This window comes from Aythya fuligula, chromosome 15, assembly GCF_009819795.1.
Source record: "Aythya fuligula isolate bAytFul2 chromosome 15, bAytFul2.pri, whole genome shotgun sequence".
NCBI lineage: Eukaryota > Metazoa > Chordata > Aves > Anseriformes > Anatidae > Aythya > Aythya fuligula.
In genome coordinates, this window is record NC_045573.1 from 9,071,637 (window position 1) to 9,099,216 (window position 27,580).

Sequence of the window (27,580 nt, forward strand, 5' to 3'; positions counted from 1 at the left end):
GCTCAGAAGGAGAAAATTAAATGTCAAGGTTCCCCCCCACAATTATTTTAGAAGTAGTGCAGTTAATGCCACTGACTTCAAACCAAGCTGTGGCTTCCTCGAGCCACAGCTAGCGTGGGATTTCTGGGACACAGCACTTCCCTCCCCTCAAAATAATAGCTCATCAGCTGCGGATTCCTGTGAAAACCCAGCACTGCTTTCCCATGCTTAGAGATGTGTGATGGTTAGAAAGCCAGAGCTGAATTTGTAGCGATCTCCTTCTGTCTGTGGTGACATTTTAGGCCTAACACGAGAAGCAAATCTGAAAGTCACTGTTGCCTCTTCACATTTAGCGCAGAGCAATGATACTCCAGCACAGTTTTGTTATGGTTGTAAAGTCAGATTAGGGATTGCTCATACAACCTTAATTCAAGCTTGATTCAGCACTGCTGTGCTTCACACTGCACGCAGCTCCCTGCTTAGCTCTGAATAAAAACAAGGGAATTTAGATGCAACCTTACCTCTTAAGCATCTGTCCACTAAGAACACCACAATGAGCCCACTTCAGAGGCCCAACACTTATTTCACACTAAAACAAACACGACTGCTGCTATTGCTGAAGTTTTCTTACACAAACAGTATTTTTATATAATTTCTTTTTTTCTTCTTCTTCTTTTAAACCCTGCTGCTCACACCCTCGTACCAACAACTTTATCCGGCTGCAGTTGTACTTGACTCTCCCCCCCTACTCCATCCCCACGTGCTGCAGGATGGCAGGGGAGCATTAGCCACCACTCAACCACTTTCTTTTCATCCCTGTACACACACAGTAATCTTTATCAAAATACTCTGTAAGCTCCTGCTGCCCTCGTGCTCATTTCCCAGGAGGCGCGGAGCTGGGACACACTTAGTCAGTATCCGCTCCCGCACTCCCCCTTTAATGCTCCATAAAACGATCGCATTTTCCAAAACAGTGCTTTGGTGAGAACTAGGGCTGCTGGCCATAAATTTTTCAGCCTTTCTGTCCTCCATTCCTCATGCTGTGCATTGCTCTCAGCACTTCCTTAAGATGCCATTTGTCAAGATGCTTTTCCTCAGGTTTGCTGCCCTGGCATTGCTGGCAACAAACTCCGCAGCTGGCAGATCCACCAGTGCCTGGACAGCAGGAGCAGCGTGTGGAAAACCAGAGGAATATCATTCTGGTTTTATTCTCTGACTTGTAAACTTGCCGATGGTCCTGACAGTAGTTTTCTGTATTTAAACCAAAGGATTAACTGCACAGACACCCACCACAGTTACCCGTGTTTTGTCCTCACTGAATTTGTTCTTCTGAAGCAAAAGCTGGAGCTACACAAGACAGCGTTCAGGATGGCCTTCTTTTTGCAAGAAGAATCCCTTAGCAATGCAATGCCCCAGGCTCACCCATCCCATAGAAACACCATTCTCCTGTCCTCCGACAGGATGCAGCAAGGTGGCAAAACATCACCACCCTGTTCTGGGATGCTGCAAGGACATTCCAACAAAATTCATCTCCCTTACAAGACGTGCACAGACCTTTCTTCTGCAAAGAAAGCTGTCCAGTTTCTGACTCACTGGCCAGACCCAGTTTCTGAGGTTAAATCACTCTCTTGGCCCTCTCCCCCAGGAACAGCTCATCCGTGAGCAAGGGGGAAGAGTTTTGGCAGCTCTTGCATCAAGGCTGTGTCATCATTCCCTCCAAACAACCACAGTACCCCAGTCCTACAACAAAACGCAGCCCTACCGTGTGATGCCTGCCTGCAGATCCAGTCCAGTGGCAGCAGCTGATGTGCACTTTGGGTGCTAGCATTTACACGCTTTTCGGCCGTTACAGGATACATTCCAGCCCCCATCCATCTGATGAGGTAGAGTCCATCCTCAGGCAAAATAATCGAGTATCTTTCCTTTACTCAGTCACATTCCAATTTTCTGTCAAAACTTGCACACGTGGCCATGAAAAAGCTAATCTACGAATCCGTAGCACTGCACATTATTGCAGAGATCTTGTTTTTCTCTTTCAGTGCCACTGCTTCAATGACTTTAATACTCATGGTTCTGTTTCACATATCTAGGGGGAGAAGGGAGGCACACCACATTTCATAAAGCCTCTTTCCCTAAAATACAAGTACTGAATCTTGACACTGCCTTTCATAATGAAAGAAGTGCTGGAAACATGGTTTCCAGAAGAGAACACAATCTCTGTACACGGTGTAATTACATCTTGGCGTTCTGCAGAGTAACGGCGTATGGCTTAAATGCTATTAATTGTGAGCAGTTTTGTTCCACAGGATGTTGTTCGCTGATAACTACTCAATTAGGGTTATTTTGCAATTAGTCTGCTCACAGTAAATTTATTGCAACCGGAGTCATCTGTGGTGCAGCAAATTAAAATGCTGTCTGGGCTGCATGCGCAGTGGCTCTTACATGCTTCTTAAACCATGTATTGCTCATCACAGTAACTCTGTCACACTAACGGGTTAGAGCGACAGGAATTCAGCAGCAGCCAGTGTCACTGGGAATCCTGAAACCAGGAGAGAAATACAAATTTGGGGTCCAATGGTTGTTAGATCAAACCCAGTAAGTCCAAAAACACATCAGAGTTGTGAAAGCTAAAGAGAGGCACACACTTCCATGTTTCTGTGGGCTTACCCATGCATATGGAGCAGGGGAAATTTGCTTAGATACAGCTCCCGTCCTTTTAAAATTATACGGAGGACTCTCCCATTTCTGGGCCTTGAAGAACTGCTCTGCTCCACCCCGCAAGTATTTGGCATCTGAAAGGCTTATTCTCTCTCTTCCTGCAAATCAACCTCCTTCTGCTGAGTGCTTTGAAGTATTCAGCTACAAACATTACAGCCACGCACACTGCTATTACCTGTGCAGATTACGCAGTAAACAGAGCTCCAGAGGCCTTTTCTCACAGTTTGAAAAGCAAAAGAAGGCTGTGTTTTCTAAAATGAAATGGAAATTTTTCTCCTCGGCAGCCTGTGAGAAACTGAAGTCTCCTGCCTCCGTGTGACAGAGCAGCGTTATCAGGAAGGAGCCCAGCAGAAAGCAGTCTGATCTGCAAAGAGCTTTCAGTGCTCATGGATGATGTGGAATCAGGGTATCTAATTATTTTTCTAGTTTACTTATGGGTTGGGCTTACCCCACAGGGATGAAGGTAGCAGAAAACCTGTTTGATTTATGAACTAAGAGAAGAGAACAGAAGAGCCAAGGGGAAATAAATTGTGGTCCCTTAAGGCTCTCTGCTTCCTCAGGACTCTTATTTTGCCAGAACTACATTTTAGAAAACACCCCTAAAAAAAATTATGTATTTTTGGTCTATCTAGGGTCACAGATCTGGGTCAAGCATTAAGCCGGATAGGTAATTAATGATAAGGATGAGGCCACAGCCTCCCCTGGGGATACAGCAGCCCGGAGAAAGCTGGCCCAGAGGAGGACTGAGGCAGACACTGCTTGGCACCATGCCTGATGACTCACAGACCTGGTGCCAAGGACTAAGGAGGAGCTGCGCTGGGTATCCAAAAAACTCACAGGTCAAGGGATTCAGAGCTGCCATAATCCACATGGGCGTGAAAAACAGAGAATCCAGGAACTGAATCCAGCCAGCAGGCCCCAAGTTGGGCTTTTTTCACTGCAGAAGAAAGAACTTCAAGTGGAAAGATCTGCCTGTGGACAACACCTTGCTGATTTTCATATCACATCTGAGAAGAAGTGAACTCCCCAGAAGGATGTCTTTCTGTACCCTGTCCATGATCTACACAGTACTGGATTTGTCCTCTCCTCATCTAACCTTGTGCTGGACCTACTTTTCCCCCTTACCTTCACCAACTGCATTTTCCCTCAAAACACACTTCTACAAACTCCGAACACCACGAGTGACTTGCAAGCTGCCTGTTGCCCTGGGCTGAGCTTTGGATAAGGCAGCACCTAAAGCCTCTGACACCGACTCCCTGCTCTGTAGCATTTGTGCCCTGTTCTCAGCACCAGCTTGTTGGCAAACGCTTGCTGGGGTGCTCAGCACATCAGGCACTGCTGAAGCTCCCGTGCCCTGTTGTGCTGCAGAACACCAATGACTCCTGCAACGTCCTCAGCGGGACTGCAGCCCATCCACCCCTGTCCTTATGGAAACAATGAACACTGCATTTCAGCCAGCCAGCCAACCTGATACCGCTGGCTTTCTTTCACCTTTCTTTTATAGCTGAAGATGGTTACATTCAACTTTTGTTGCCTCTTGCCTTTGGAAATAAAATACTTAAAGAAAAGAGCTTGTAAGATCCTGCTCCCATTGATAGGCACTCAAGTGAATGTATCGCTTCACGTTTATGACAGCCCAGCCGGATGGAGTCGTGGCTGTGATTGATAGCTACACTTAGCGACTTCGTGGTTTTGATCAGTAAGACGGGATCCGAGGGGATTAAATGCTGGATGACATCTCAATGGAAACTGTAGCACTGGGAACACATTTATACATTGGGATAATGGATGAACGTGCTTCTCCAGTGCATAAATATTTTAACTTTACAGCTCTGCTGAAAGCGGACAGGAAACCTTTTTTCAAACCAAAAGGAATAGCACTTGCATGCTAAGTACAAAGACTCGGAATGCCGGGATGTCTTACTTTTGCTGACAAAAAACATTGAGCTTTCTTGATGCATACATTAGCAAGACCTCTATACACACCTCCCCCTACAATCCTGACAACATGGTGGCTTATATTCCCAAAACGTGATGGCCAGTGCTCCACAAACATCTGCTAATGAAGTCCAACTCCTTTGATGCATACCTGGAAGACACCTCTGACGAGGGACGGAGCCAGTCTGTGGGTGCACAACAGCAGCATTTACATTCTGCAGTGGGGAGGAAAGATCTGAGACACAACACACTTAAGCTCGGACTGCAGATCTTTAACAGGGCTGCAAAATTTAATGGACCTACCAAGTCGTATCATAAAATGGGGCAAGACTGATGGCTGAACTGGGACCTATCCTGCAAAGTGCTCTAATGCCTACTAGTAGACACTGGGCACCTTTTATTTTGGGGTTCCTACATGTCTGCCTTACTAGCCCTGCATTCAGACAAGTGTCTGGATCTCCTCCACAGTTCTGATGTCCCAGTCTGCTTGTGCATTGCCACCTCCTGCATATCAGCTCATGTCCCATGCAATATGCTGCTGCTTTATCTCTTCCCCACAGCAAAGCTCCCAAGCAACCCTGTATGTAACACAGGATGTACAGTTTTCTGCCAAGGAGAGCTGGCTGTTGAAGCAGTAAACTTCAGCTGTCAGCAGGGGCAGCAAGAATAACCTTGAGGCAAAGAAAAGTCAACATTTTCCACAAGGATCCATCTGGCTAAGTAAAGATGTTCCCAAACTATTATTTCTAAACTAGTACCACTGCCTAAAATAAAAACTGAAATAAAACTCTGGCACTGCTAACCTGAAAAACTGTAGCCACGTCTTTTTACAATTACTATTTTAATGTAATATATCCCCATAACTCATAAACTATTAATAAATTTATATGTATTTTAAAAGAAAACCATATTGGACAGTAATCCCATCTCTCTAGTCATGAATGTAGCTCCCAGTTTTCCAGGACCTTTTATTGTCTTTTATTACAAAGGAAGCATTTGTACAAATATACAATGCACACACATGCTGAAATGCTTCATGTGTAAAAGCTGACCTCCTTGTTCTCGGTTCCAAATCTACCTTGCAGGACATATGAGATTAATTCTGTATTTAAAAAAGAAGCAAATAATATTTCTTGAGGAGCTTTTTTTTTATTATTTTATTTTAAGAATGGTAGTTGTTTAAACCTGCTGCAAAGTCACCCTGAGAAAGATTACCAGATAGGTGATGGAATCATAGGTGTGTGCAAAAAAAAATTGCATGCAGCTGCAACATGTGCCCACAGTAATGACAATACAACTTCCAGCTCACTCCAGGGTATCGCTTGCGTGTGTATATGTGATGCATTTACCCTGCATAAGGCATATAGCATTGGTGGCATTTTGTCCTTGATCCCACAAAGTGCAGGACAGTGTCTGCAAGGTGCTGAGCTCCATCAGGTTTCTCACACACCAGAGCTGAACCTGCTGTCATTAGACAAGAGGGAAGGACACCAAGGACAGGCTTGTCACAGTGGATTTCACCAGCAGTACCCAAATGGGACCTAGGGGCACCTGGGGGTAACTCACTGATGCTCAGACTCTCACTGATGTCTGATTGTTTATTTTCCCTTTGACTTATTCTGCTTTCCCTGTCTCTCTCCCTACTTCCCACTGAACACCAGGTCTTCTACCTGCTGCATTAATTCTTTATCTCCAATTGGGCCACACTGTGAAGATTTTCAATACTACCATGATTAGAAAGGAACAAAAATACCAAAAGAGACATGGGAAGAAAAAAAAAAAGAAACAACAACAAAAAAACAAAACACAAAAACTTCACAACAAAATAATCACAGGGGTGGGAAATGGGGTGCTGACAGTGGTCACCACGGTAATATGCATCTAAATTAAAAGTTTAAGCTTCTTGCTAGAGAAATGCTCGTTTGGGAACATCCTCCACGACACCTCCTTTTTTCCCCATGTACTTAACAGGGAGTTTAGCCTCCTAATTTAGCCAAGAGCACCACCATCTCCCTGCTCCCTCCCCACGATGTTGAATCTACCCAATAGCACTTACTGCTGCGACGTGGTGCAGTAAACAGGTAAGCCACGAGGGCTAGAGGATGCAAGGAAATATTCCTAACAAAAGAAGCTAAACACCCTCTAAAAAAAGCACCTTACTAAATAGGAAGCTGACAGATAAATAAACAGCAGCACATGGAGCATTCTTCCTGAAAAGTAGGAACAGGTCAGCTCACACATACAAACCAAAAGCAGGCAGAGAGATACCTGCTGCACCTGGCTGCATGGAGAAACCATAAGCAGCAAATCGAAGCCTGACTTTGGCAACAAGTGGCACCTGACTTTCTACAGCAGTAATCTAGAAAACTACTTTTGCTGATCAAAGAACATTAAAAGCAGAAGTAAGCTACAAAATTAGATTTTTTTCATACTAAAAAATAAAAAAGGTTATTATACTTCTTACAATCACTTGTGACCAAAATTCTTAGTGGCTCTGGTTATTAGCTGGACTACACTGTAGAAACGTTAAAAATGGCCATATGGCCCCAACACCTTTATTTATTGCTCCCATTTATTGGTTAGCATAAGACAGCAAATTCACCATGGTTCTCCGATCCCCACAAAGCAGGCAACTCTTGTGCATTTAACAAGTTGTGCACCTCACCTATGTTTCTCTATGCTTGTAGATAAAGAACAAAAAGAAGCAGAAGCAGCAGCTGAATACCCAGATCACGTACTGCAATAAAAACCTGGTGTAAGAAAAGTGAAAAGAAATTCAATAAGAATCTACCAAGGATCTTGTAATACGCGTGTAACTCCCTGCTTAAAACATCCACAGACTCTCCCTCGCTTCACAGGCTAGGAAACTACATTAGACATTTCCGCAATAAAGTCAGTTTTGTTATCAGGAAGCCATTTCAATTATATACAATCCTTCCCCTGAGATACTGCTTTATTTCTCCTTCACCTCCCACCAACTTACCCTCCAGTGCACAGAAACGTGTCACCTTCTCCGGCATCAGCTTCCCGTGCTTGTGCTGGCAGTACACCTCTGCGATCTCCTGCCGGCACTGCTTCGACTTAGCCCGGGACATGGCTGAGATCGCCTCCTTGCCCGTTACCTCGCACTTTGGTGGCTGTTCGTATCGCACCTCAGGGGAGCTGTTTCCACTTTTTGTGAGGTGATGCTGCCGGGGAGGCCTGTGAATGTCCTTCAGGTCGCTGTTGCTGCTGCTGTTTTTCCCAGGCTGATCACTCAGCTGCACCACCTCGTTGGAGCTCTTTCCCAGCAATGAGTTCTCCTTCACTTTCTCCTCTTCCAGTTTCTTTCTTAGATGCTCCTTTTGCTTGCTTAGGGGTTTTTTCACCAGCTCAGACTGGTGTTTTTGTCTCTGAGTCCTGGGAGCAAAGTTACTGTTATCAATGTTTTCAAAGTCCTTGGGAACTGAATTTTCATTATTGCTGTCCGTTCGTGTTTTCTCCTTCGGTCGGTGGGAAAAATAGCCATCCTGTAAATGGGGAAAAAATTATACTCTCTTACTAAAACAGTCGCATCCCAAGCATTGCAAGCATTTCACACGTGAAACTTAAATCAGTTACCACCCACCATACAGAAAATAACCAACACCATGTCAGGGTTCATAAAGGAAAATCGAGGCTGAGAAAGTCTGGGCCCCCTGCTTGGGGTGGCGGGGGAGCAGATGGCCCTAAAGATGAACTTGGAGCCAGGCAGGCAAACTGTAAGGCTGTATAAATGCTAACTCCAGGGAAGGGAGGTGTGGGACAGCAGTGGGGACGCAGGCACCACATCCTCCTCCAGCCGCAGCAGAGACTGAGGAGGGCTTAGGCCGAAGTGTGCCCTTCAGCAGCACTTCAGGCACAGGCAGCCTTTGGCACCCTTTGTGCCAGCTTGGGCTGATCATATTCTGGGGATCAGACAGGCATGAAAGAAGTCCTCAGCAAAAGGCTTGAATTAATGTTCAGAATGCATGAAGAACAGTAAAACATTTGACTTCTCCCAAACACTGGTGAGACCTGGCCACATGGCTCCCTCCAGACCTTTGCAAACCTCTCCTAGCTGGCATGCAACCAACAAATTGAACAAACACATTAACAGGAGAAAGAGATCATAAGACAGAAAATAAATAGGAGGACTATCCCAGGGATCCTAGAGAGAACAGAGATCATGGCAATCTCATCTAGAAAAGATGTGAAAGCCTAGAGCAAGAAGCATTTATCCGTGTAAAGGAACACAAAACAGGAGCCTGTCTGATAGGCAGCAGCGGCTGAGGTTGAGCTGCTCCAACCACAGAAACACGTCCTCAGCTACCAGGGGACACATTTTTAGACCCGAATATCTCCACTTACTAAAGTGTTTAACACGAGATGAAACAAAGGGGGAGTTGTTACTAAAAATCTGAAGGCAGGGTTATAGGTATCAATAAAAACCTTTTTTCTGTCCAGTTTTCTTTCCACTCCTGATAGACGAAATAACCAAAGTTCAGTGGTTGCCAAATGACAGCATCAGCAACCGACGACTGATGGGAGTCATCCTCAGCAGCTACGAGCCACATTTCATATCCCAAACATTTTACCAACATTACCTAATTGTTTCTCCCACCTCTTCTGTGAGGAGCCATTTAACAGTCAGATTTTACAGACAAAGGAGGCTGAGATAATGACTTGTCCAAGGTCACCCAGTGAGCCAGTATCGCTTTGACCTCCACAGCTCAGCACTGAGAAATGTTTGAATAGTTTATTCATTAAGATGTGTTTTTGTGAGTGACTGAAGTAATGCTCTCACCAAGAATATCTCAGCTTGCAAGTAGCTTTAGCTATCACACATGGAATGCAGAGATTTAAAAAATAAAAAAAAACAACACCACAGACAAAATATTTTTATTTTGGAGGAAGTGCATCTTTCCAAAAAAAATGTATGTTTCTAATTCTTAAGGGCAAAAAGCACATGTAAAATCAAGTTCTTTTCTGTCTTTTTATAAAGCAGAAAGAGTGTGTTTTTTTTTTTTTAAATCTCAGTGAGAGAAAACAAAAATGCACAAAAAAAGTTTCAAGACAGCACTTGATCCCATGAATGATCAAACAAAAAGAAAACATGTTTGTCCTATATTGCCAATATATCTTCAAAGAATGACCCCTGAACCCAGCAGCAAACTGCAAATAGAGCAAGACAAATGTGAAGTTTATTAACATCGTTAAAACATCTCTACCAAGGTGCCGCTGAGTAATGGGCTGACGCTTCAGATGTTGGATAGCTGTCATGTTCCTTTGTTGTTCAGCCAACTTGGAAACCTCAGGTTAGCGATGCCAGCAGTACATTTTGACTTGCTTTTGTTTAATGCACTTAGAGCAACATCTTGCATTTGTATACATGAAATAGCTCTGAAAATTCAACTGTCCTGCAGTTATGTTTCTACTAAGCTGCTGCTGGAACTCACCTTTATTTGTCATTGAATACTTAAACACAAGATGCCCTGTACTGCTGCCCAGCCGTGGGCACAGCTCAAGCAAATTGCCAGCAGGCACAGAGATGCTGGCAGCAGCTCTGGACATGGCTGCACTGCGGTAGGGAGGGAGCCAGCAAACCCCAGCCCGTTTCAGGAAATGGCTGTTACTGTTCCCAGACCAAAACAGATCTTATCTTTGAGTTCAGTCTTGGGTTTAAGCCACCGTCAGAGAGCAAGTATCTCTGTCTGGTGTGCACAGCCACGTCGAGACGGGGAGCATCCCCTTCTTGTGTGGGTGACCGCTAATGTCTTTCACATTTTGGAAATTGGTTGAATGATTAAGATATTTCTCACTTATGTATGTATACACACACATACATACAGCTATACGCCTCATCTAACTTACACAGACTGCAAAGAACCAGAGCAAACTCTCTGATTATTCTTTAACACATATATAGGATCCCTTTTTGAGGGCAGCAAGCTGTACCCAGCTTGCAGTGAGGCAGGAACCTGGGGCTGTGGCTACCTGGTTGATCCCTAACCACACCAGGTCACCCGGATACCCACAGGAGGCTGCAGGATCAGCTGGCCAAGTCCTGGTGATGGAGCAGTGCCCCTGAGAGGCTGAAGTCTATGCCTGACCAGCTCTCATGTTGTGGGGCTGGGTACAGCTTGCTGCTCCTCCTTTCCAGCCATCAGCACGCTCAAGGCCACCCACTCTGAATCTACAAACTAATAACATTTATTTCATACTTATGAAACAGCCATGTAGATAGCATCCTGATGGTAACAGCTAATGGGGTGCACAAAAGTGTGAAAGTAAACAGCAGGCTCTTGCCTGGCTCCTTTTTTTTTTTTTTCCTTGGTTATATGACGCTTAAATACAAGAAGTGTCCTAAGTGCTATTGATTCTATTAATAAAAGTTTTATGCCCCAAACACAGCCTGAGCTATTCTTTATAAGTAGTCCTTAAACAAGTTGTATACGTGCGAAGGAAAATACAAATAAGCAAACGAGAACTTTATGTGTTGGGTTTCAATGACAGCAGTGTGCAAGAGCTACAGGGACACGGGCCGGCACTAATGGAAGTGCCCTTATGGGTAGTTTTCCGTGATAATCCAGTTTAAAGCACCTTCCGTCTGTAACTGGAGCATTCTAGCATGCAGCAAGTCAGGGCCAAAATACCTGGCTACAACGATGGGAAAAAGTCTGTCTTCTCCATTAGCCTCTTTCCAATGTCTCTAAAGCTGATGCTGTGATAGGATATTTCCATCCATCTTGGCAACTCTCCCTCTCTCAGCCTGACTCTTGCTAAATGATTTTCCTCTCAAAGCTAAAAAACGTAAATAAAAATCCTAATCTGTAAGGCAAGTGGCATGTTGATAAAAGAGAAAGGAGAGGAGACCAAACTTCCACCGTTGGTTGGTTGTTTTTAGTGATAAGCCTTCTAACGCCCACGTGAGAAACTGGTGTGAAATTCATCTGCTGGTAGGGGCCTTTCAGCCCCGACCTGATGACCCATCCAGAACTCTGTATCATGGAAAAGCCTTGAAGGATGAGGTGTGGGCCCATTCCTGGTACAGATAGCATCTGACATGATAGGAGTGGTAAAAAGCTGTGATGAAACCTCAGGAGAAAAGAGCAAAGTAAACAGAGGATTTACTGGCGTAGGGTTCACCTCTTTAAACTCTTCTCCCCCTTCAAGTGCTTTCCTCCCCTCTGGGAAATGCTCTTCCAACTTTACACGCTGGAATTTGAGAAGACAAATGTATCATAAATGCTTCAAAGGCAGACACAAAACTGAGCTGGGCTTTACCCGCTCCCTGCCTGGGGGCACAGAGGAGACCACAAAAGCTCACTGCAGAGACAGGAGGAGCCAGGGCTAAAAATACAGCCCAGTCTGCAGAGCAGCAGTGCCAACCAGGAGCTGTATATGTATACACATATATATATTTATATATACACACAACATATATATATACACACTGACAGATGAAAGGGCATGTAACAAATGCCACTGTTGGACACAGTCAGATTCCAGCCTCGCACAAGGCCAGGGCTCCCACACCTGCTGACACAGATATTAAATGCCACCAAGCCAGAAATCCCCATTCCCGTAATGCTGCATTTCTTCCTCACAACTTTCACTAGCGCCAGGCACGATCTGTACAACGTAATGGTTTCAAGATAGGATCCATACGTGACAGCAGGATGCTCGTGGTTTACAGGGCAGGGGAAACAAAGCCCAATGCTCAGAGCCTGAAAGCCTGAAAGAGCAGCAGCTGCTGACAATAAACTGTGTTCCTCTGCAAAGTTTGGGGGCACAAGCTAAAGCAGCACATCTGGGGTTTAAGATAGGCTTAACTTGCTCTGCAATGTTTATTTTACCATGCTGGATTCATTGCAGCCTTCATGTGCCATGGATGTCTAAGATACTCAAGTCAGAACAAAGCCATCCTGGAGAAGGATGATGGGAGAAACCAGGCGCTGCACCATGGCACTGTGGCAGTACCACGGGACGTATGTCAGTGGGTTTGCTGTTTGAAAGGGCATCCAACTTTTGGCTAGTTTTCATTAGCTAGATACCTTCAATACCTTCTCACTGATCTGTGTTTGCAAACCACATTGAATTCACTGAAAAAAAAAATGGAAAATTATACCAGGACCAAATTAGGAGAGCCTATTAATACAGCCTGTACGTAACCGCAGACAAAGATCAAAGCCATTTTTCAAGCCAACACCTAACAATGCTATTTTTTTTTGTCATAGCACAAACCTAATCTCACTCAGAGAATGCTCAGAAAAAACATTATGAAAATCACCATTTTGGTCGTTGTAAAGGAGTAATTTCCTGGTACAGCCACAGATTAGAATAGGCTCTACCCAAAACCACCTCATTCGAGAGGGCTCCCCTATAATAATCACTGAGCATTACAGGCTTCGAACACAAGGCATGCCGCCCAAGAGCCCAGGTATTTGACCTGCGTTTCCATTACCCTCCTGGCAAAACACTCCCTTGCTGGCTGATCCCAGCCGTGCTCCTCCAGCAGCCTGGGAGACCACGGCTCCCCGTCAGGGACATTTCCTTCTGGTGGGCCGTCGTGTTTGTAGCTTGGTCAAGAAATGCCCCGCTCGTGCTGCCAGTGAAAGCCATTCTGCTGCTGTGAAGGAGCACAGGAACAGGTCAAAGTATCCCCCCCACTTTAAGAGCCAATTCTGTTTATAGCTTTTATAAAGAAACCTTTGGAGGGCTCTCCTCGCTGTTCAGCACCGCATTTCAAAGCTCATGCGTGACGCTGTGGATGTCTGTCAGCTAACACAGGCCTGAGAGAAGCATTTCCACAAGCAGTCCGAGCTGTACCTGCCCCTCAGGAGCTGTGTGGAGAGGCGAGCTGCCGAGTGCTCCATGGCGGGAGCGTCCATCCTGGCAGGCAGAGCTCTAACGACAGCGGGGCCTCTGCGTGCGCGCAGGCCGCGACTCAGCAATAACAGGGGAACGCTCCCAAACTGGGAAGGAACACTCTGTACCCAGGAGCAAGCATGAGATCACCACCAATTACACACTGATTGGCGCTGATGCTAAAAATAACAATATAACATTAATGAAAAAATAATGTTTTAAGCTCGGAGCCATTGCATGTAGCGAGAGTCTGATTTCTGCTCCAAACCCTGCTCAGGCTTCAATTCGCCCAACACCATCCTGAGCGTGTTTTATTAAAGTATCTATCACACGAAATGTATGCTCTTTGGCATATTAGCCACTATTTCTTTGGCGACTGAGGGTTTGAGGCTCAGGTACTGTGAGCTTGATTAGGTTTGAGGTCCCTTCTGCCCCAGGTCTCTGCGGAGGCAGAGACACAGAGCCTTGGCCATCCGTCGGGAAGGCCTCCATGGACTGACGCTGTCCCCTCAGACAGAGCCACACAGCAGCTGCCCCTCACCTCACCTGGGCATAAACAGAGAATCCAAACTCTTGACAGCCATCTCTAATGATGACAGGACTTTAACGACAGCCTGTTAACCACCTCAAAGGCTCTGTGGGTGGAACAGGCAGCAGCTCATCTGTGTACCCCTGGCTGCTGCCTCTCCCTGCACTATTTGAACCCGCATCTGTTCTACACGTTTGTGTCCCACTCAAGCACACCCGAACATAAATGAGCACTTGGGTTTGCTCAGCTTGGAAAATCTAGGTCTCACAAAATCTTTCAGTAACACTTCTGTAACCTGTGTACTGCAAGAGAAGTGAAAGGCCAGGACTGCAATACCGACCGAGAGAAAACTGCTGTGAGCCAGCAGCTCGCTTGAGGGTGTCCCGCTGTCCGCCTGGAACACGTTACCGAGCCCTTAGGAATCAACTCACGCAGTTTCAACTGACCCTGGACAGGGTGCCTCCGCCGACAGCCAGCACCAGACGCTGTGAATGTTAATTTTGGCAGCATGCAAAAAGCCAACGCTAGAGCAACTTCAAATCTGCTTTCAAAGCGATAACCTAACGCGCAGACAAGTCAGCAGCCACAGGGACATCAGAGCAAGCACCGGCTCCGCAGGCAGTGAGGGCAGGCAGCCCTTGTGCTTTTGAGGGCTCTGACCCAAAATACTGAACCCAATGAGCAGAGTGCACAGCAGACAGTTCAACACAGTGCAGAGCATCTCCTCCCGACAGTAAGGAAATGCAGGAGAAGTTATTCACTGTGCGATTCCTGTTATCGAGGAAGTCCTATAGAAAATATGCAGACAGATGAACCACGTGCAAGCAAGCCCTGAATGACGAATGCTCAGAGTTTCACTTTATCTGGCACAACTGATTTTCTCTCCAGGATGCACGAACTGATGTCCTTTTTTTGTACTGAGAGCATATTTTCATCCTCTTGCCCCTGGCAAAGCTCGGTACCTTCAAGACACGACCAGGCCAACCAGAAACACACATATGCCACAACACAGCCACAAAGCGTCCCCTAAATACAAAGCACTGGGCATGCTAGCCTCAAGGGCAAGGTATAAAAACTCCACACTATAGAAAACTGGCTTTTTTTTTTTTTTTTTTTTTTTTTAAGGTAACAAAATACATCGTAACATATCTGAACGTACGTGGGCAGTCATGGAGGCATCTGCGATGAAAGGAGTGCCTGGAGCTGGTGCAGCCATTTGGCTCTGCTGGGGTGAGCTCTGCAGTTGCAGGACCCAGCCAGGCACAGAGGTGATGACCAGCTTCAAACTCACCTCGTGTATCAAAGCCCAGCAGTGACTTGGCCAGCTTGTACAGGGCCATCTATTTTGCCTGTCTTGAGGCCAAGAAGGATTTAAACAGCACTATATGAGGAAGATAATTAAAACAACTCTCTTCTTTGCTCAGTATTAATTACAGCTCTGTGACATGTAATGCTTGTTAATTGTTCAATAATGACACCTTCCAATTGCCAGAGAAGTCAGTGGATGGCATCTCTACAAGCAAGGGCTGCTCCTGGACTAGATCTTTCCCTTTGCACTCTGGCCTTTGCACGCTAGAGGGACATTTCTTTGTCAAACTCAAAACCTTTCCCCCCAGCTGAACTACAAACATTACGCTACGGTCTTCAGAACAAGAGAAGGAATTATAAATGCCCCCCACGTTGGCTCTAAAGCCCTATTCCACCCCTTTCTTGAGATGTCCCAGTTTGGGGTCTGAATTGTGACCTGCTCCTCTCTCCCAACCAGCCCTGGAAGTGCCCGAAGGGACTGAACCTGAGTGCCACCTAGACCAGACAGCCCAAAGCCGCAGGGCTGAGACTCTGCAAACACCTCATCAAGACAAAATCATCCCAAAGAAGCTTCTTCTGACAACTTCTGCCACAGGCTGCCAAAAACAAGGAGCACAATCAGCTCCCATAGCTAATTCTTGAGGTAATTCCCATTTCCGTTAGAATCCAAGAAAAATAACCATCTTCTCCATCACTGTAAAGTGAGACTAACAGTACATTTATCTGAAGTTATCCCAGTTCTTCTGCTAGATGCATACAGAAAGATAGTCACCAGAAGAATGACATTAAGTAATAATTAAAAAAAAAAAATAAGTCACACCAAAGAATTTCTGAGGCTGTACATGACAACAGGTATTGCCTCTGTTCAACATCACAGGTTTCAGAATCCTTCAGACACTAATTTCAACAGCTGAGAAGGCCACTGGGAGAAGGGAGGTGATTTCCCAGGTAGGGCAGGACTCATCCTGCTGTTACCTGTCCTATCGTGGCTGTGGGTTTCACACTACAACACATATCACATCCATGTGCTTCTCACCACAAACCAGGCTCTCCCTGCATGAAATCCTCCTGCAGCAAGAGGAGGGCAGATGTCCTGCCACTACATCAAAATGAACATGAAATTAAGAACTTTCATCGAGGACGTGGCTGATACGCCATGAGACCCTTGAGAAACTGGTACTTTTGGCAGGTTTGGACAAGAGCACAGCCAAAGAGAGCAGATGGAGAAAAGACAGCAGATGTTAAAGTAGTTAGCTTTGTCCATATGGTTTTCCATTTCGCTATAATAAGTACATTGTACTTCAATTGTCAGGGGCTGAAGACTTGTGAGAAACATTCTGTGAGGAACCTGTGAAGTTGCTTCATGCCTGACATTAAAGAGGGAGGTACAAAAGGTGAAAACAAATGTATTGATTTTGATCTTGAAAGCTGCTCAAGATGAAAGACGTAATTGTATCAAACACAGTCCTCTCTGCTATGTAAAAAGATCATGAGAAAAAGCGATCATTTGGGTTTAAGGCGGAATTCTGATACTTGGAAAAGCACCAGCCCTTCAGGATGCAGTGCCAACAAACACTCGCACGCCCTGCCTGGCCAAGACTACGTTGTTAGACTGGTGTTCAAGGCTGCAGGGTACCGGATGGGCCACCAGGCAGCACAAAGCCACGTGGGGACCCTGCCCTGGGACATCTGCACCAGAAAGAGTAACATTTGGTAAAGAAAAAGAGTAAAGAAAAAGAAAAAGAAAGAGTAACATTGGTAACATTTCCAAATGTTACCATTGCTATATAGATTGTTTTAAAATAAACTTCCACAGCGTGTTCCAAAACACTAGAAACAACATGGTAAAAATGTCATAAATATAAAATGCCTTTTTTTTTCTCTTTTTTGACATATTCTATTTTTATAACATGGAAAAACAGTCTATTTTGAAATAGAATAGAAATGGCTTCAAAACTCTGGCTGCTTTTCTCAAAACGGTTTCTTGTTAACACGTGACTAACTTCCAGAGTGATTTAGATTAAGGATTAAAACATACAGCATCCCTCAAGAGACAAAACAGATTTTCACATTTCCTGCAGCTTTGCAGGAACCGAACAAGGAGCCATTTTGTATTAACAGCAATTGCCAGTGTTCATCCAATTATTAACAATTCCAGAATACTCCTAGAGGGACCTGTGAAAGCAAATATCCACGGTATTTTAAAAATTGCCAATTTTCTTTTCTGCTAATTCAAGCTTTTTAGGGAAATTTGTACTTACACATAAGGACTGGAAGACACCAGAGACTCGTCACATTTTATTCAATCTGTAAGAGGACTTGATTTATAACCAGGAGCTGCCCCCAATTTACAAATGTTGTTCCCTTTCAAACGATGTTTGATCTCATTAACAGACTCCAGACCCACGCATGCAGCTCTTCTCTTGGCAAGGGTCCCTTCCAGTCAAATTCACCAATAGTAACATCAACACTAAGACAGTGCAGCCTTTTTTTGGGTGTCTGTATATATTTATACATACGTATATACGCACATATGTGTATATACACGTTTCAATGGCTTCCACCTCTGCTCTGCAGTGTATTTCAGCTGTGCCTCGGTGCAGGCGATGGCACGACACGCTGCTCCCTTCCCAGGCCAGCAAGCCCTCCACAGCCACTCCTGCTGAGCAGCTGTCCTGGAACATTTACTGGCATTTTCAAGCCTCCTGGCCTCATTTCAACTCAACCACATCTTTGAACAGAATTCACCACAAAACTAGGAAAGAGATGAGGCCTGACAGAGCAAAATGTGGTTTTTGAGGAAGCTCAGGAAAACCCTGGAGGCTTGTCTTTTTTTTTTTTTTTTTTTTTTTTTTCCCCTACAGCTTCTTCCCAAGGGAAGGTGGATCGTATAATCCTCCCAAAGCAGAGTTCAGACATGAAGGAGCTTACAAAGAAGTCAGCACTTTCTCAAGGGAAAGGTAATTTAAATGACTTTTCATAGTAACGACTATTATTTTATGGGCCTTGAACAGGACCTCAAACAGCCCTTGAAAAAACCTGCAGTTTTGGAGAGCAAAAAAGCGATGGATACTCACACCCTGTAACTTTTTAACGGGTGCTTCTGGCTCCTGCTGGAGAAGGCCTGGCCCTGGAGATGGCCCCGGGCTGGGCCTTGCCCCACGGCACAAGGAGCTGGGCAGCAGGTGGTGGTTTCTCCCGAGGGTTACCCAGGTGGTATTTGCTCCTGAGGGTTATCCCAATACCAAAGTGGAAATGGGATGCTCCACGTTGTTAATTATCGGCAAAATGTACTGCTGAATTACCCAACAAGGGCACCCCTGAAAGATCATGCTGTACAAATACAGAACACCAAATGTTCACAGGATTAACGCTCGGGCATTTGAATGCCTGCAGCCGAGACAGCCACGCTGCAGTCCCACTGCCAACCCGTACATCAGCTCCCCAGCTCACCAACACAATTCGTCCTACCTTCCCCTCTCAGTGACCCATCCCATAACAAATAACACGGCTATTTGAACTGAATTCCTTTGCTTTCATCTTTATGTCTTTCAGCCAAAATTCAGCCAATATACACTTTATATCTTTCAGAGGAGTAGTAAACACTTGAAATTGCTTCCTGGTGACTTGTTATTAACTAGATTCCAACTAAATTCATCTGCAGAACTATTCCAACTCACATCTAAACAATCTTGAGCAGCCCAGGGTGAACTGCTGAGATACACAATTGGATTTCTGGCAGCTATGGAAATTAAACATAATTAAAATATGGATGGTAGAAACCAAAGACCCCCTCACATACAAATGAAAACATCCTTGTAAAATACGGTCAGTTTAGCACAAACATAGTCAGCCTTAATTAGGTAGAAAATCTATTTAGATAAATACAATGCAAAGAATAGTAATGAACTTCAGGATTACATTTTGTTACTTGGAGGGAAAAAACAACACAAATAAATGGGAAGTAATTGGAGCTTATTTAATAGTCTCAGTCTAAGAGCTTGAACAACTATAATCATTAAAGACCCTGCAGTGATCTTCTACTGATAAATGTTGTTAAATCAGAATTACAATACGACAAGCATGAAAAGCAAAGCCTATTAATATGAACAGCACTAAAAGAAACAGATTCATTTTGAGCTTTTTTTCACCTGCCCAGTACCACAAGAAGTCTTTGAACCAAACATTAAGGAATGAAAGGTCTCCACATTTCCTCTCATTTCGAACGAGACTGACATACAAACACTTAAATAAGCATGCTGACTGCAGGGTGACTGCGGGGGAGCAGTGGCTATCCAGTACTGGATATGTGTCAAAACCAAGCTCGGCATTTACCGGTCAAAAGGAGCAAATAGATCCTTTCATGCAAGTCTCAAGCAACTGCTCCTGGATCCTAAGGACCGAACTGGATGGATGGACGTATTCAACACCTTCTCGTAGTACAGATCTGGTAAATTTGGCACCACTTCCTGCTGGTGAAAGAAACTCTTCTACCATTTGATTTCCACCCATGGAAAGCAGCTTATTTCTAACCGTCTTTTCTCTTTCTTGTGCCTTCCCCTGAACAAAAAGACATGCTGGGGTAGAAAGACTGTTCTCCTTCTCCAAGGACTGCTTCAAAGTCCCTTTCCCTGTAAGTTATTCCAAATCTGCCCCAAAATCTTTCATGCATCTCCATCTTTGTCATCCTCCTGCTGGGGAAGTGATGGATGTGCTCAGGCCAGACACACTTCACCAACAGCCTAACCGCTGGCAACCGCAAAAGTCTGCCTCCCTTCACAACTGCCTGTGGTTTGCATTTAATAGCCAAATTTTCTGCCCGTATAAATTGGCATGATTTCTGCAGGCCGATGGATGTGTGCCAACCAGTGCTAGGAGATGACTTACATGGAATTAGATTCCAGCCCCCATTAAATCGAAGGATCGGGCACTAACGTTACCTCCGAAGGCCGTCCTGTCCCCTTGGCCACAGGTCAGGCTGGTGGGTCTGTCCGGAGCAGGGCGGGCTGGCTGTCAGCCTGCACCTTCACACAGCGCCCTGCAGCCTCCCACGCGGAGCTCAGCCAGAAGCAAGGAATCACGCCACGCTCAGGCACCCATCCCCTCCTCGCACAGACACATTCCTCACTGACAGAACTGGCCGAACAGCACCACGCAATATTGACTTAGCTAGTCGCTAGCCATAGCCTGTGAACGCAGAAAACTCAGATCACAATGCACCCCATTGTTTTCACTAACGTTACCGCATTAGTGCATCATAAAAATGCTTCCTTTAAGGGCAACCACGTGCCCTGCAACTACAGCAAAGGTTTATTTGCGATCTGCAGTTCATCATGCGAATAAACTTTACCCCAGACACTAAGGAAGTGTATCAGCTTCTTCTGAAAGCACGGGGAAGCTCAGCCCATCAGAACGCTTTTATACTCTGAAGGCCGCACAGTTCAGCAGCTTCTCACAAGCCATGAAAATACGGTGCCGTACCTTACCACATGGCTACGGGCACATATAGCAGTATGTGTGTACAGGTATCAGCCATTCTACCTCCTCACCTGTGGAAACTGCCCTTCCCAACTACTCAGAGAACCAAAGCTATGCTTTGGATGTCTACCATGAAACCCTGCCCCGTGCCAGCTGCGAACAGCTGGCATCCCCGAGAACCTGCTCCGGAACATCCCCTCTTACTCTCCCAGCGATCTGCTTCCCATTGAGAAAACAGTAACTGCTAACAAAATATTTGATCAAAGCAGCAGCTTTGGGCTTTATAATGAAGTCATCTGCTCATTCAACCAGCAGAGTGTGTTAGGCTCCACTCTCTGTTCTCTGAGCCCTCACCCATGAGCAATACGTGGGAGTTATGCAAGCAGCTTCAGCTTCAGCCTGAGCAAGCTCCTGCTTGCATACCTAGAGGTTCATTGGATCGGCCTCTTCTCAATTAGCCCAGACTTCATTTGGAGGAAAAATAATAATAATGTATTACTAAACCTAACAAGCAATGAAAAGCAGGCCTTGTCCATCACGAATTTCTCATTTGTCTTCTCCTATCCCTCCATTCTAAAGCACCAAAATAATGTGAATTGACTCTGATGACTTTAAATTTGCGTCTACTAATAAATATTATGCAAATTTTTATCAGATTTACCTGGGATTTTGATCTATCTTCTACATCATCAACACTAGTCCAAAACAAGCTCAGAGCGGCAATAGAATGCCACCAATAGGCGACAGTGCCATTATTTCTACTTAGCTGGAATTAAACGGGTACTGGAAATTGCAAGATGAAGTTATGACCTTTGGCTATCCAACCAGCCACTCTTTTCAGTCAATTGGATTTTTTTCTTGATTGTGCAGCATTCATCAACTCCCAACAGCCATTGTGATAGCGGTGAAAGGCAAAAACATCTTTCATTCAGAAGCAGGTTTAGAGGGAGGAGCTGTTAGTGACTGATACGTTCAGTGGGGCTTTCTCTCTTGCGGTAAAGGGGAATCTGTATCATGGCTTCCCCTCTGGTCTTGTATTTCAAGCCTGGTGTGCAAGACAGGATTTAGTCTTTTACACATAGAGAGTTTTCCTTTACAAGTATATTTAATTACCTACAGCAACCTTGATGTATGCGCTCCTGTAATAAATCTTCTAAAAATAAACTTTGTTCTGAAAATTTCTTGATTGCTGGTACACAGCTTCGCTTGCAGAGAGAGCGCAATGATGTACCTAATACAGTCTGTGCTATTTTCCAAAACAAGTATTTCCCACTAGTATTTTTACTATGCCAACCAATCCAAATATCAAAGTGACACCTGACAAGTGGAATGCTGTATATATTTACCAACACAATAATAGTGCTCCAGCAAAGCAACCTTTTCAGAGATCTGAAATAAACAAAATCTCTCACAAATCTTATTTAGGATGCAAAAACTACAGATATGAGGGCACTGTCAGAAAGCTTCCTAATGGAACTATCACTACTACAGATTTGAAGCTAACAGTTTCTAATCCATGTTGTTAAGGATGAATATATCAACAACTCCATGCGAAACAATGCCTGTGACACATGTACCATGTGCCTTTTGTGATGGGCACAGCTTGCAGGCTTTGGCCATTTCCTTGGTTCTTTCCCTATATCCAAGGAAAATGACTACTAATTATCCCATCTTGTCTGCTTACTGCTACCTCTCAGTCACATCGCACCACTATGAGAGAAGCAGAAAATTCATCAGGTTTCCATGATTTTGGTCCTTGTGCACATCTGCAGGCAGCAGATTGCTTCCCATGGAAGTGGCCTGCAAACCCACCAACATCCCAGCCCTTTCCTGGAAAAGCCCCTTGTGTTGGTGAGTTGCTCACGTTTCCCTTCCTAAGCTCTGGGTCCAAGCTCTGACCCCAGAGCATCCCCACTGTACCCACTCGCAGCTCCACCAAGGCACTGCTGCCGGAGCAAAAGAAGGCGAGAAAGAGGAGTGCCCGGCTCCCTGAATTCTCCCCTTCGCCTTCCCACCTCCCGCTGCCACCGTCCCCACGCCAGACTGGATGGCACAGAAGTGTTTACTCCGGACTGCGCTGCCCAGAATACCAATGCAGCCCAGCAATGAGCTAAAGAGCAAACAGGAAGGAGGGAAAAAGCCCTCTGCCAACTAAAGAAACAAATAGCCGGAGATGAGCTCTCCCAGCAGGTAGCGCATTGCAATTCTGAGCGCGGCCCTACCGGGACCAGCTCTGGTGACAGAGAAGGCTCCTCGAGGAAAACAAGCTCCAGGTTCTTACTGCTTATAAAGGCAAGGCCACTTCTCATTGTCAGCAGATCTGAAATTGTTGCCCTTTATTATTCTTTATTAGCATCAAATTATGTTAGCCAAGCGGATGTGAAGAAATCTGATCCAAGCAGAAGCCTGCTGTAAATACTGATGTGAAGAGATGCATTCTGCATGCGATAGAAGCTGAGAATGAGCTGTCGGTTTTACTCAGGTTAACTTGTGCATTGTCCTTTATAATAGCAAAAGCCTTTACCACAAAGAAACAACGTTAGCCTCTGTCTATGGCCCAGATTCTCATTTTATGCTCAAAATGGTTTTATGCCCTCCAAAAGCAAGGACTTTGAAAGCCCGTGAAAATCTGCATAGGCTATTACTGGCTCCCAGAGTTGCTCAAGAGAAACTCAAAAAGAGCAGACATAGGAATCTATTAGGCAACGTTTTCTCTTGGCATTCAAATCTCTAAGCTAATGAATGCTTTGGAAAAAGCAACAAGATTACTATCATTCTTAATTCTTCGACCAAATGATGAGCTGGGCAGCTTCCAGTAAACAAGTGGTTTGTGATAATTTTATACAAGCAATTAAAGTAAGTGGAGAGTCACTTGAATTATTTTTTCCTTCCCTGTTTGTGAATAAACGTGTGCTACTTTGCCAGAATTCCCCACAGACGCAGAAAATTGCAGCAGAACGGTCAGGAGTAGAAGTCGAGAAAGCCCCTGTTCATCTTATCTGCTATCAGCTGCCATAAGAGGGGGACGACAATCACAGCGTTGCACAACAGCTGGAACTACAAATTCCTCTGCTCCGTACAGTCAACAAGACTGTTCCTGTACCAAAGTGTGTTAGTTTAGTTCTGGTTTTATAGACTGAGGTGAAATGCTGGCAGTCCCCACCCAGGAATCAATACAAAGGAGAAAATCAGTCACATCGTCCCCGCGCACACGCAGCATGTTTGGGCACAGTCATGCTCGGAAAATACAAAATAGCCTCCAGTGGTGGGTCAGTGACTGAGCACAAACCTGTATCGTGAGCTGCAACCACAGCCTCCAGCTGCCACGATCAGGTCTCCCGAGAGGAGCTCACAGCCCAGTTCTCCATGTCGGCCACACCACGCTCCCACGGGTGACCCAGCAATGTCATTCACCCCCTCACCATTCAAAGATGCCATTGGGGATGCCACTGGGGACTGTTTTTTAAATCACAACCAGCAATTGGTAAAATAGTAGTTCATTTTTCCCTTTTTTTTTTTTTTTTTTAAAGCTGGAATATTCTGTATCACCAACAAAAATGCACAGGCAGAACACAAAGCTGTGAGTTAAGTATGTGGTTTTTAACTGTATTGAGCAATCGAACTGTTTGCAATGCTAGATATTCTATGCAGTATCTGTACCTCGATGCAATCTCCTAGAAGAAACCAGTACTTTTTATAACAAACTTACAGGTATTTTAAAAGGGGTTTTGGGAACTGGCTGGCACAGAAATTTCTAAACCTGTACAGTGACTGCCAGGTCTTCCTCTCCTTCCAGCTTCCCAAATTCCTCTTGCCTTGTAACTAGCCAAATAATTTATCTAATTGAAAGAAGAAAAAACTTTAAGGAAGAAATCCTTAAAGGCTAGGAACCTCCAGCATCACGTTTTCTCTCCCTGAGTGAGAAAATGGGCTTGTGGATTGAGTTCAGTCCCACAAGCACATGAAGGCAACGTCCCAGAGGGCCAGGGAAGCAAGACTATTCAATACAGAGCACCTCCCAGGAACATGGGATCCACCAGGAGGAAAGGTCTCCCACGGACACATCAGTGGCAGGAACAAGGCAGCACTAGCAGTGCAGCAGCTGGTGCCTGATGACTTGGAAGTAGGCATGACAAAAGCAGAAAAATGCATTTATTTCTGCTGCTCTTCTAGGCATCTGGGGAGGCAGAAGGGGGAGAACGGTGATGTGAACAGTTTCCAACCCCAGAAAAAAAAGCCCTGCATCAAGTCGGATGAAAACTTCATCAGTCTGAGCAAGAAAATGGTTTACCCACCACAGATATATATACACACACACACATACATATGAGCAGAACCAAACGTACAAACTGTAAGACAATTACCTGATACGAAAGAAATTAAACTGACAAGTAAGTGCAGGAAATTATTTAACGCCCGTCCTCTTCACTGTAAGTCTGGCATTCGCAAAATGCAAAAGAAAAAAAATCTTTAAGAAAGAGTATTTAATTACTCAAGGATTGCTTTAATTGCTATTACAAAGCAGTAGCTTTTAATTACAGATCATATTAATACAAACATGATCTGATCATGATCATTAGGAGTTACTGCAGTGCTCTTGTTCACCAACACAGCGTCTTTGTATTTAAAGTAAAATTATGTCATTAAAAAGCCACGGGAACTTCATCATTAATGTGTGGGTAGTGTAATCTTAATTTCCTCCTGCAGATATTGAACTGAGACCAATCATGCAAGATTTTCCATTATGTAAAACAACTGTCACTTTTCATTACACAGAATATGAAGCAAAAGGAACGCTGAAATAACAAGGCTGAAACAACAGTTTTCCAGATTTAGAAAATCCCTTGGCACACTTGGTCTAGGAGCACGTTTTTCAATGCCTACATTTTCCCAGGAGCTCTGAAAACAGGTGTAATGTCCCTACATTTGAGTTCAATTCTAGGTCAGCAAATAAGTCAACAATAGACTAATTCATTTATCCTTCATGCTGATGATGGTACAATCTCAAGTGTCTGTGGGACTTTTTTTAATTAATTTAAGAAAAACCTGACTGATGATCACTGCAATTGCGAGAGGCTAAAGATTTTAGTTCTTGATAATACAACAGAAACGGTCAAGCAGATTTAATGACAAACTGTGTAAAACCAAAAATAACGCCTGATACAGAAAGAGAAAAAAACTTCAATAGCAACTCATATGAAGCAGGTACTGACTCTGACATCAACACCCAGGGATGTGAAAGAAGACGGTCAGCTTGCAGAAACGTTAAGAGAAGGGCTCAGCCCTCCAAGATCCTGTGTATTTTATGAAACCAGGCAAGAAGGAAGGAAAATATAAAGCAAACAGCTTTATAAAACATAATACATGTAAAAATACCCATGTAACTAAAGTTTAAATACATTCATCAGAATGTACATGGTATATAAATGATGAGAAAGGATAAGGAGTTTCATAAACACACAATTATTCTCTTAAAAGCCCGGACAGCTGAAAGAAATGAACCTTGGATTAAGTCTACTTAACACTTAGTTAGCCCTCAACTTCCTTCAGACTGTAATTTCTGACCCAATCTTGAACCTTGCTGTTTGGCATCCCTCCTGTCAGATGCCATCTACGCAGATACAATGCCCTTTGTGTGTTTTCCTTTTAATCTTGTCACGTCTCCCAGCTTCTGCTTTGGTGTTCAATAGTTCACCTTTTGTCTGATTGCTGCTCTTGCTCAGGTTCCAACCTTTGCAGATCTGAGGACCTGTCAGACAAGGAACAAAAGACTCTTCTAAATAGATAGGGGAACACAAAAATAGCCACGGGTCAGATTCTGCTCGCAGTTACGACAGGCCGGATCGTGTGAAGTGCTGTCAAGATGAGTCAGGCTTCATCTGCTGGCTCTGGTCAAAGCAGACAACATCTCCAAAACTTTTCAGCCTTAAAGCGGCAGCACGGCTCTGGGTGAGGACCAGAAGGCCAAAGCAAAGGGCAAGGGCGCTGTGTGCGCTGACCTGATGCTGCCTCAAGCACTGCTGGACCCGGGGGACCTGTATCAACATGAAGGCCTCAGTGCCAGCACGACCCAGGAGCCCTGCATGATTTCACACTTTTGTCTGAACAAAACCATCCACAGACACACAGGGATCTCAAAAATCACCAGTATGCTCCAGTTCTCTGTCAACAACGAAAGCCCTCAGGCAAAACTTCTAGAATGTTCCCGAAGAAACCTTCAGCTCACAATCTTACCTCTTCTTTCTCAAAGGCCCAACACGTTGGCATCAAGACCTTGCTTTCTTCTCCTCTATTGCCAAAGCTCTCAATAAAGCAACATTTTCAGAAGAAGTTTGGTAGTTTGGCTTCGATCTAAATGCCTATTAGTCAAGCAGAGCGATTTGAATATTATTGGAAACAGCTCTGACACCTCCAGCAGTTGCCTCCCCAGGACAGTATGACCACAGTGGTGGAAACACAAGTGCTGGAGCAGGTTGCAAGACTGCACCACGCAAGGTTAGAACGAGGTGGGGATTCTTTGCCTTGCTGAGGGCTCCTACAGCTTCCCAAACACACAGCCCAGAGCTCGCCCACCATCAGGCTGTGGGCGTACGAAGTGAATTTGCAGGGTGCATCGCTCTGCGGGAACTGAAGAGCAGGTGAAGGACTGCAGCCACGACGGTGCTGGAAGGCAAGGGAAAGGCCAAATGTCCTAAAGCAGAGTTTGTCTCGCATGCCATAGTGCTGCAAAGCCACTTAACCACGGTAGTAAGGGATTTGCCA

The 27,580-nt window shown here is 44.8% G+C and overlaps 1 protein-coding gene across 2 annotated transcripts in view; it reads right to left on the reverse strand.

Annotated features, from left to right (window-relative positions):
* Positions 1-27,580, reverse strand: part of XYLT1 (xylosyltransferase 1) — a 185,059-nt gene that overhangs the window by 87,592 nt on the left and 69,887 nt on the right. For both annotated transcript variants that reach the window (XM_032197440.1, XM_032197442.1), the window contains exon 2: positions 7,619-8,144. In XM_032197440.1, coding sequence (XP_032053331.1) covers positions 7,619-8,144 — 526 coding nt within the window. The remainder of the gene's footprint in view (positions 1-7,618; positions 8,145-27,580) is intronic.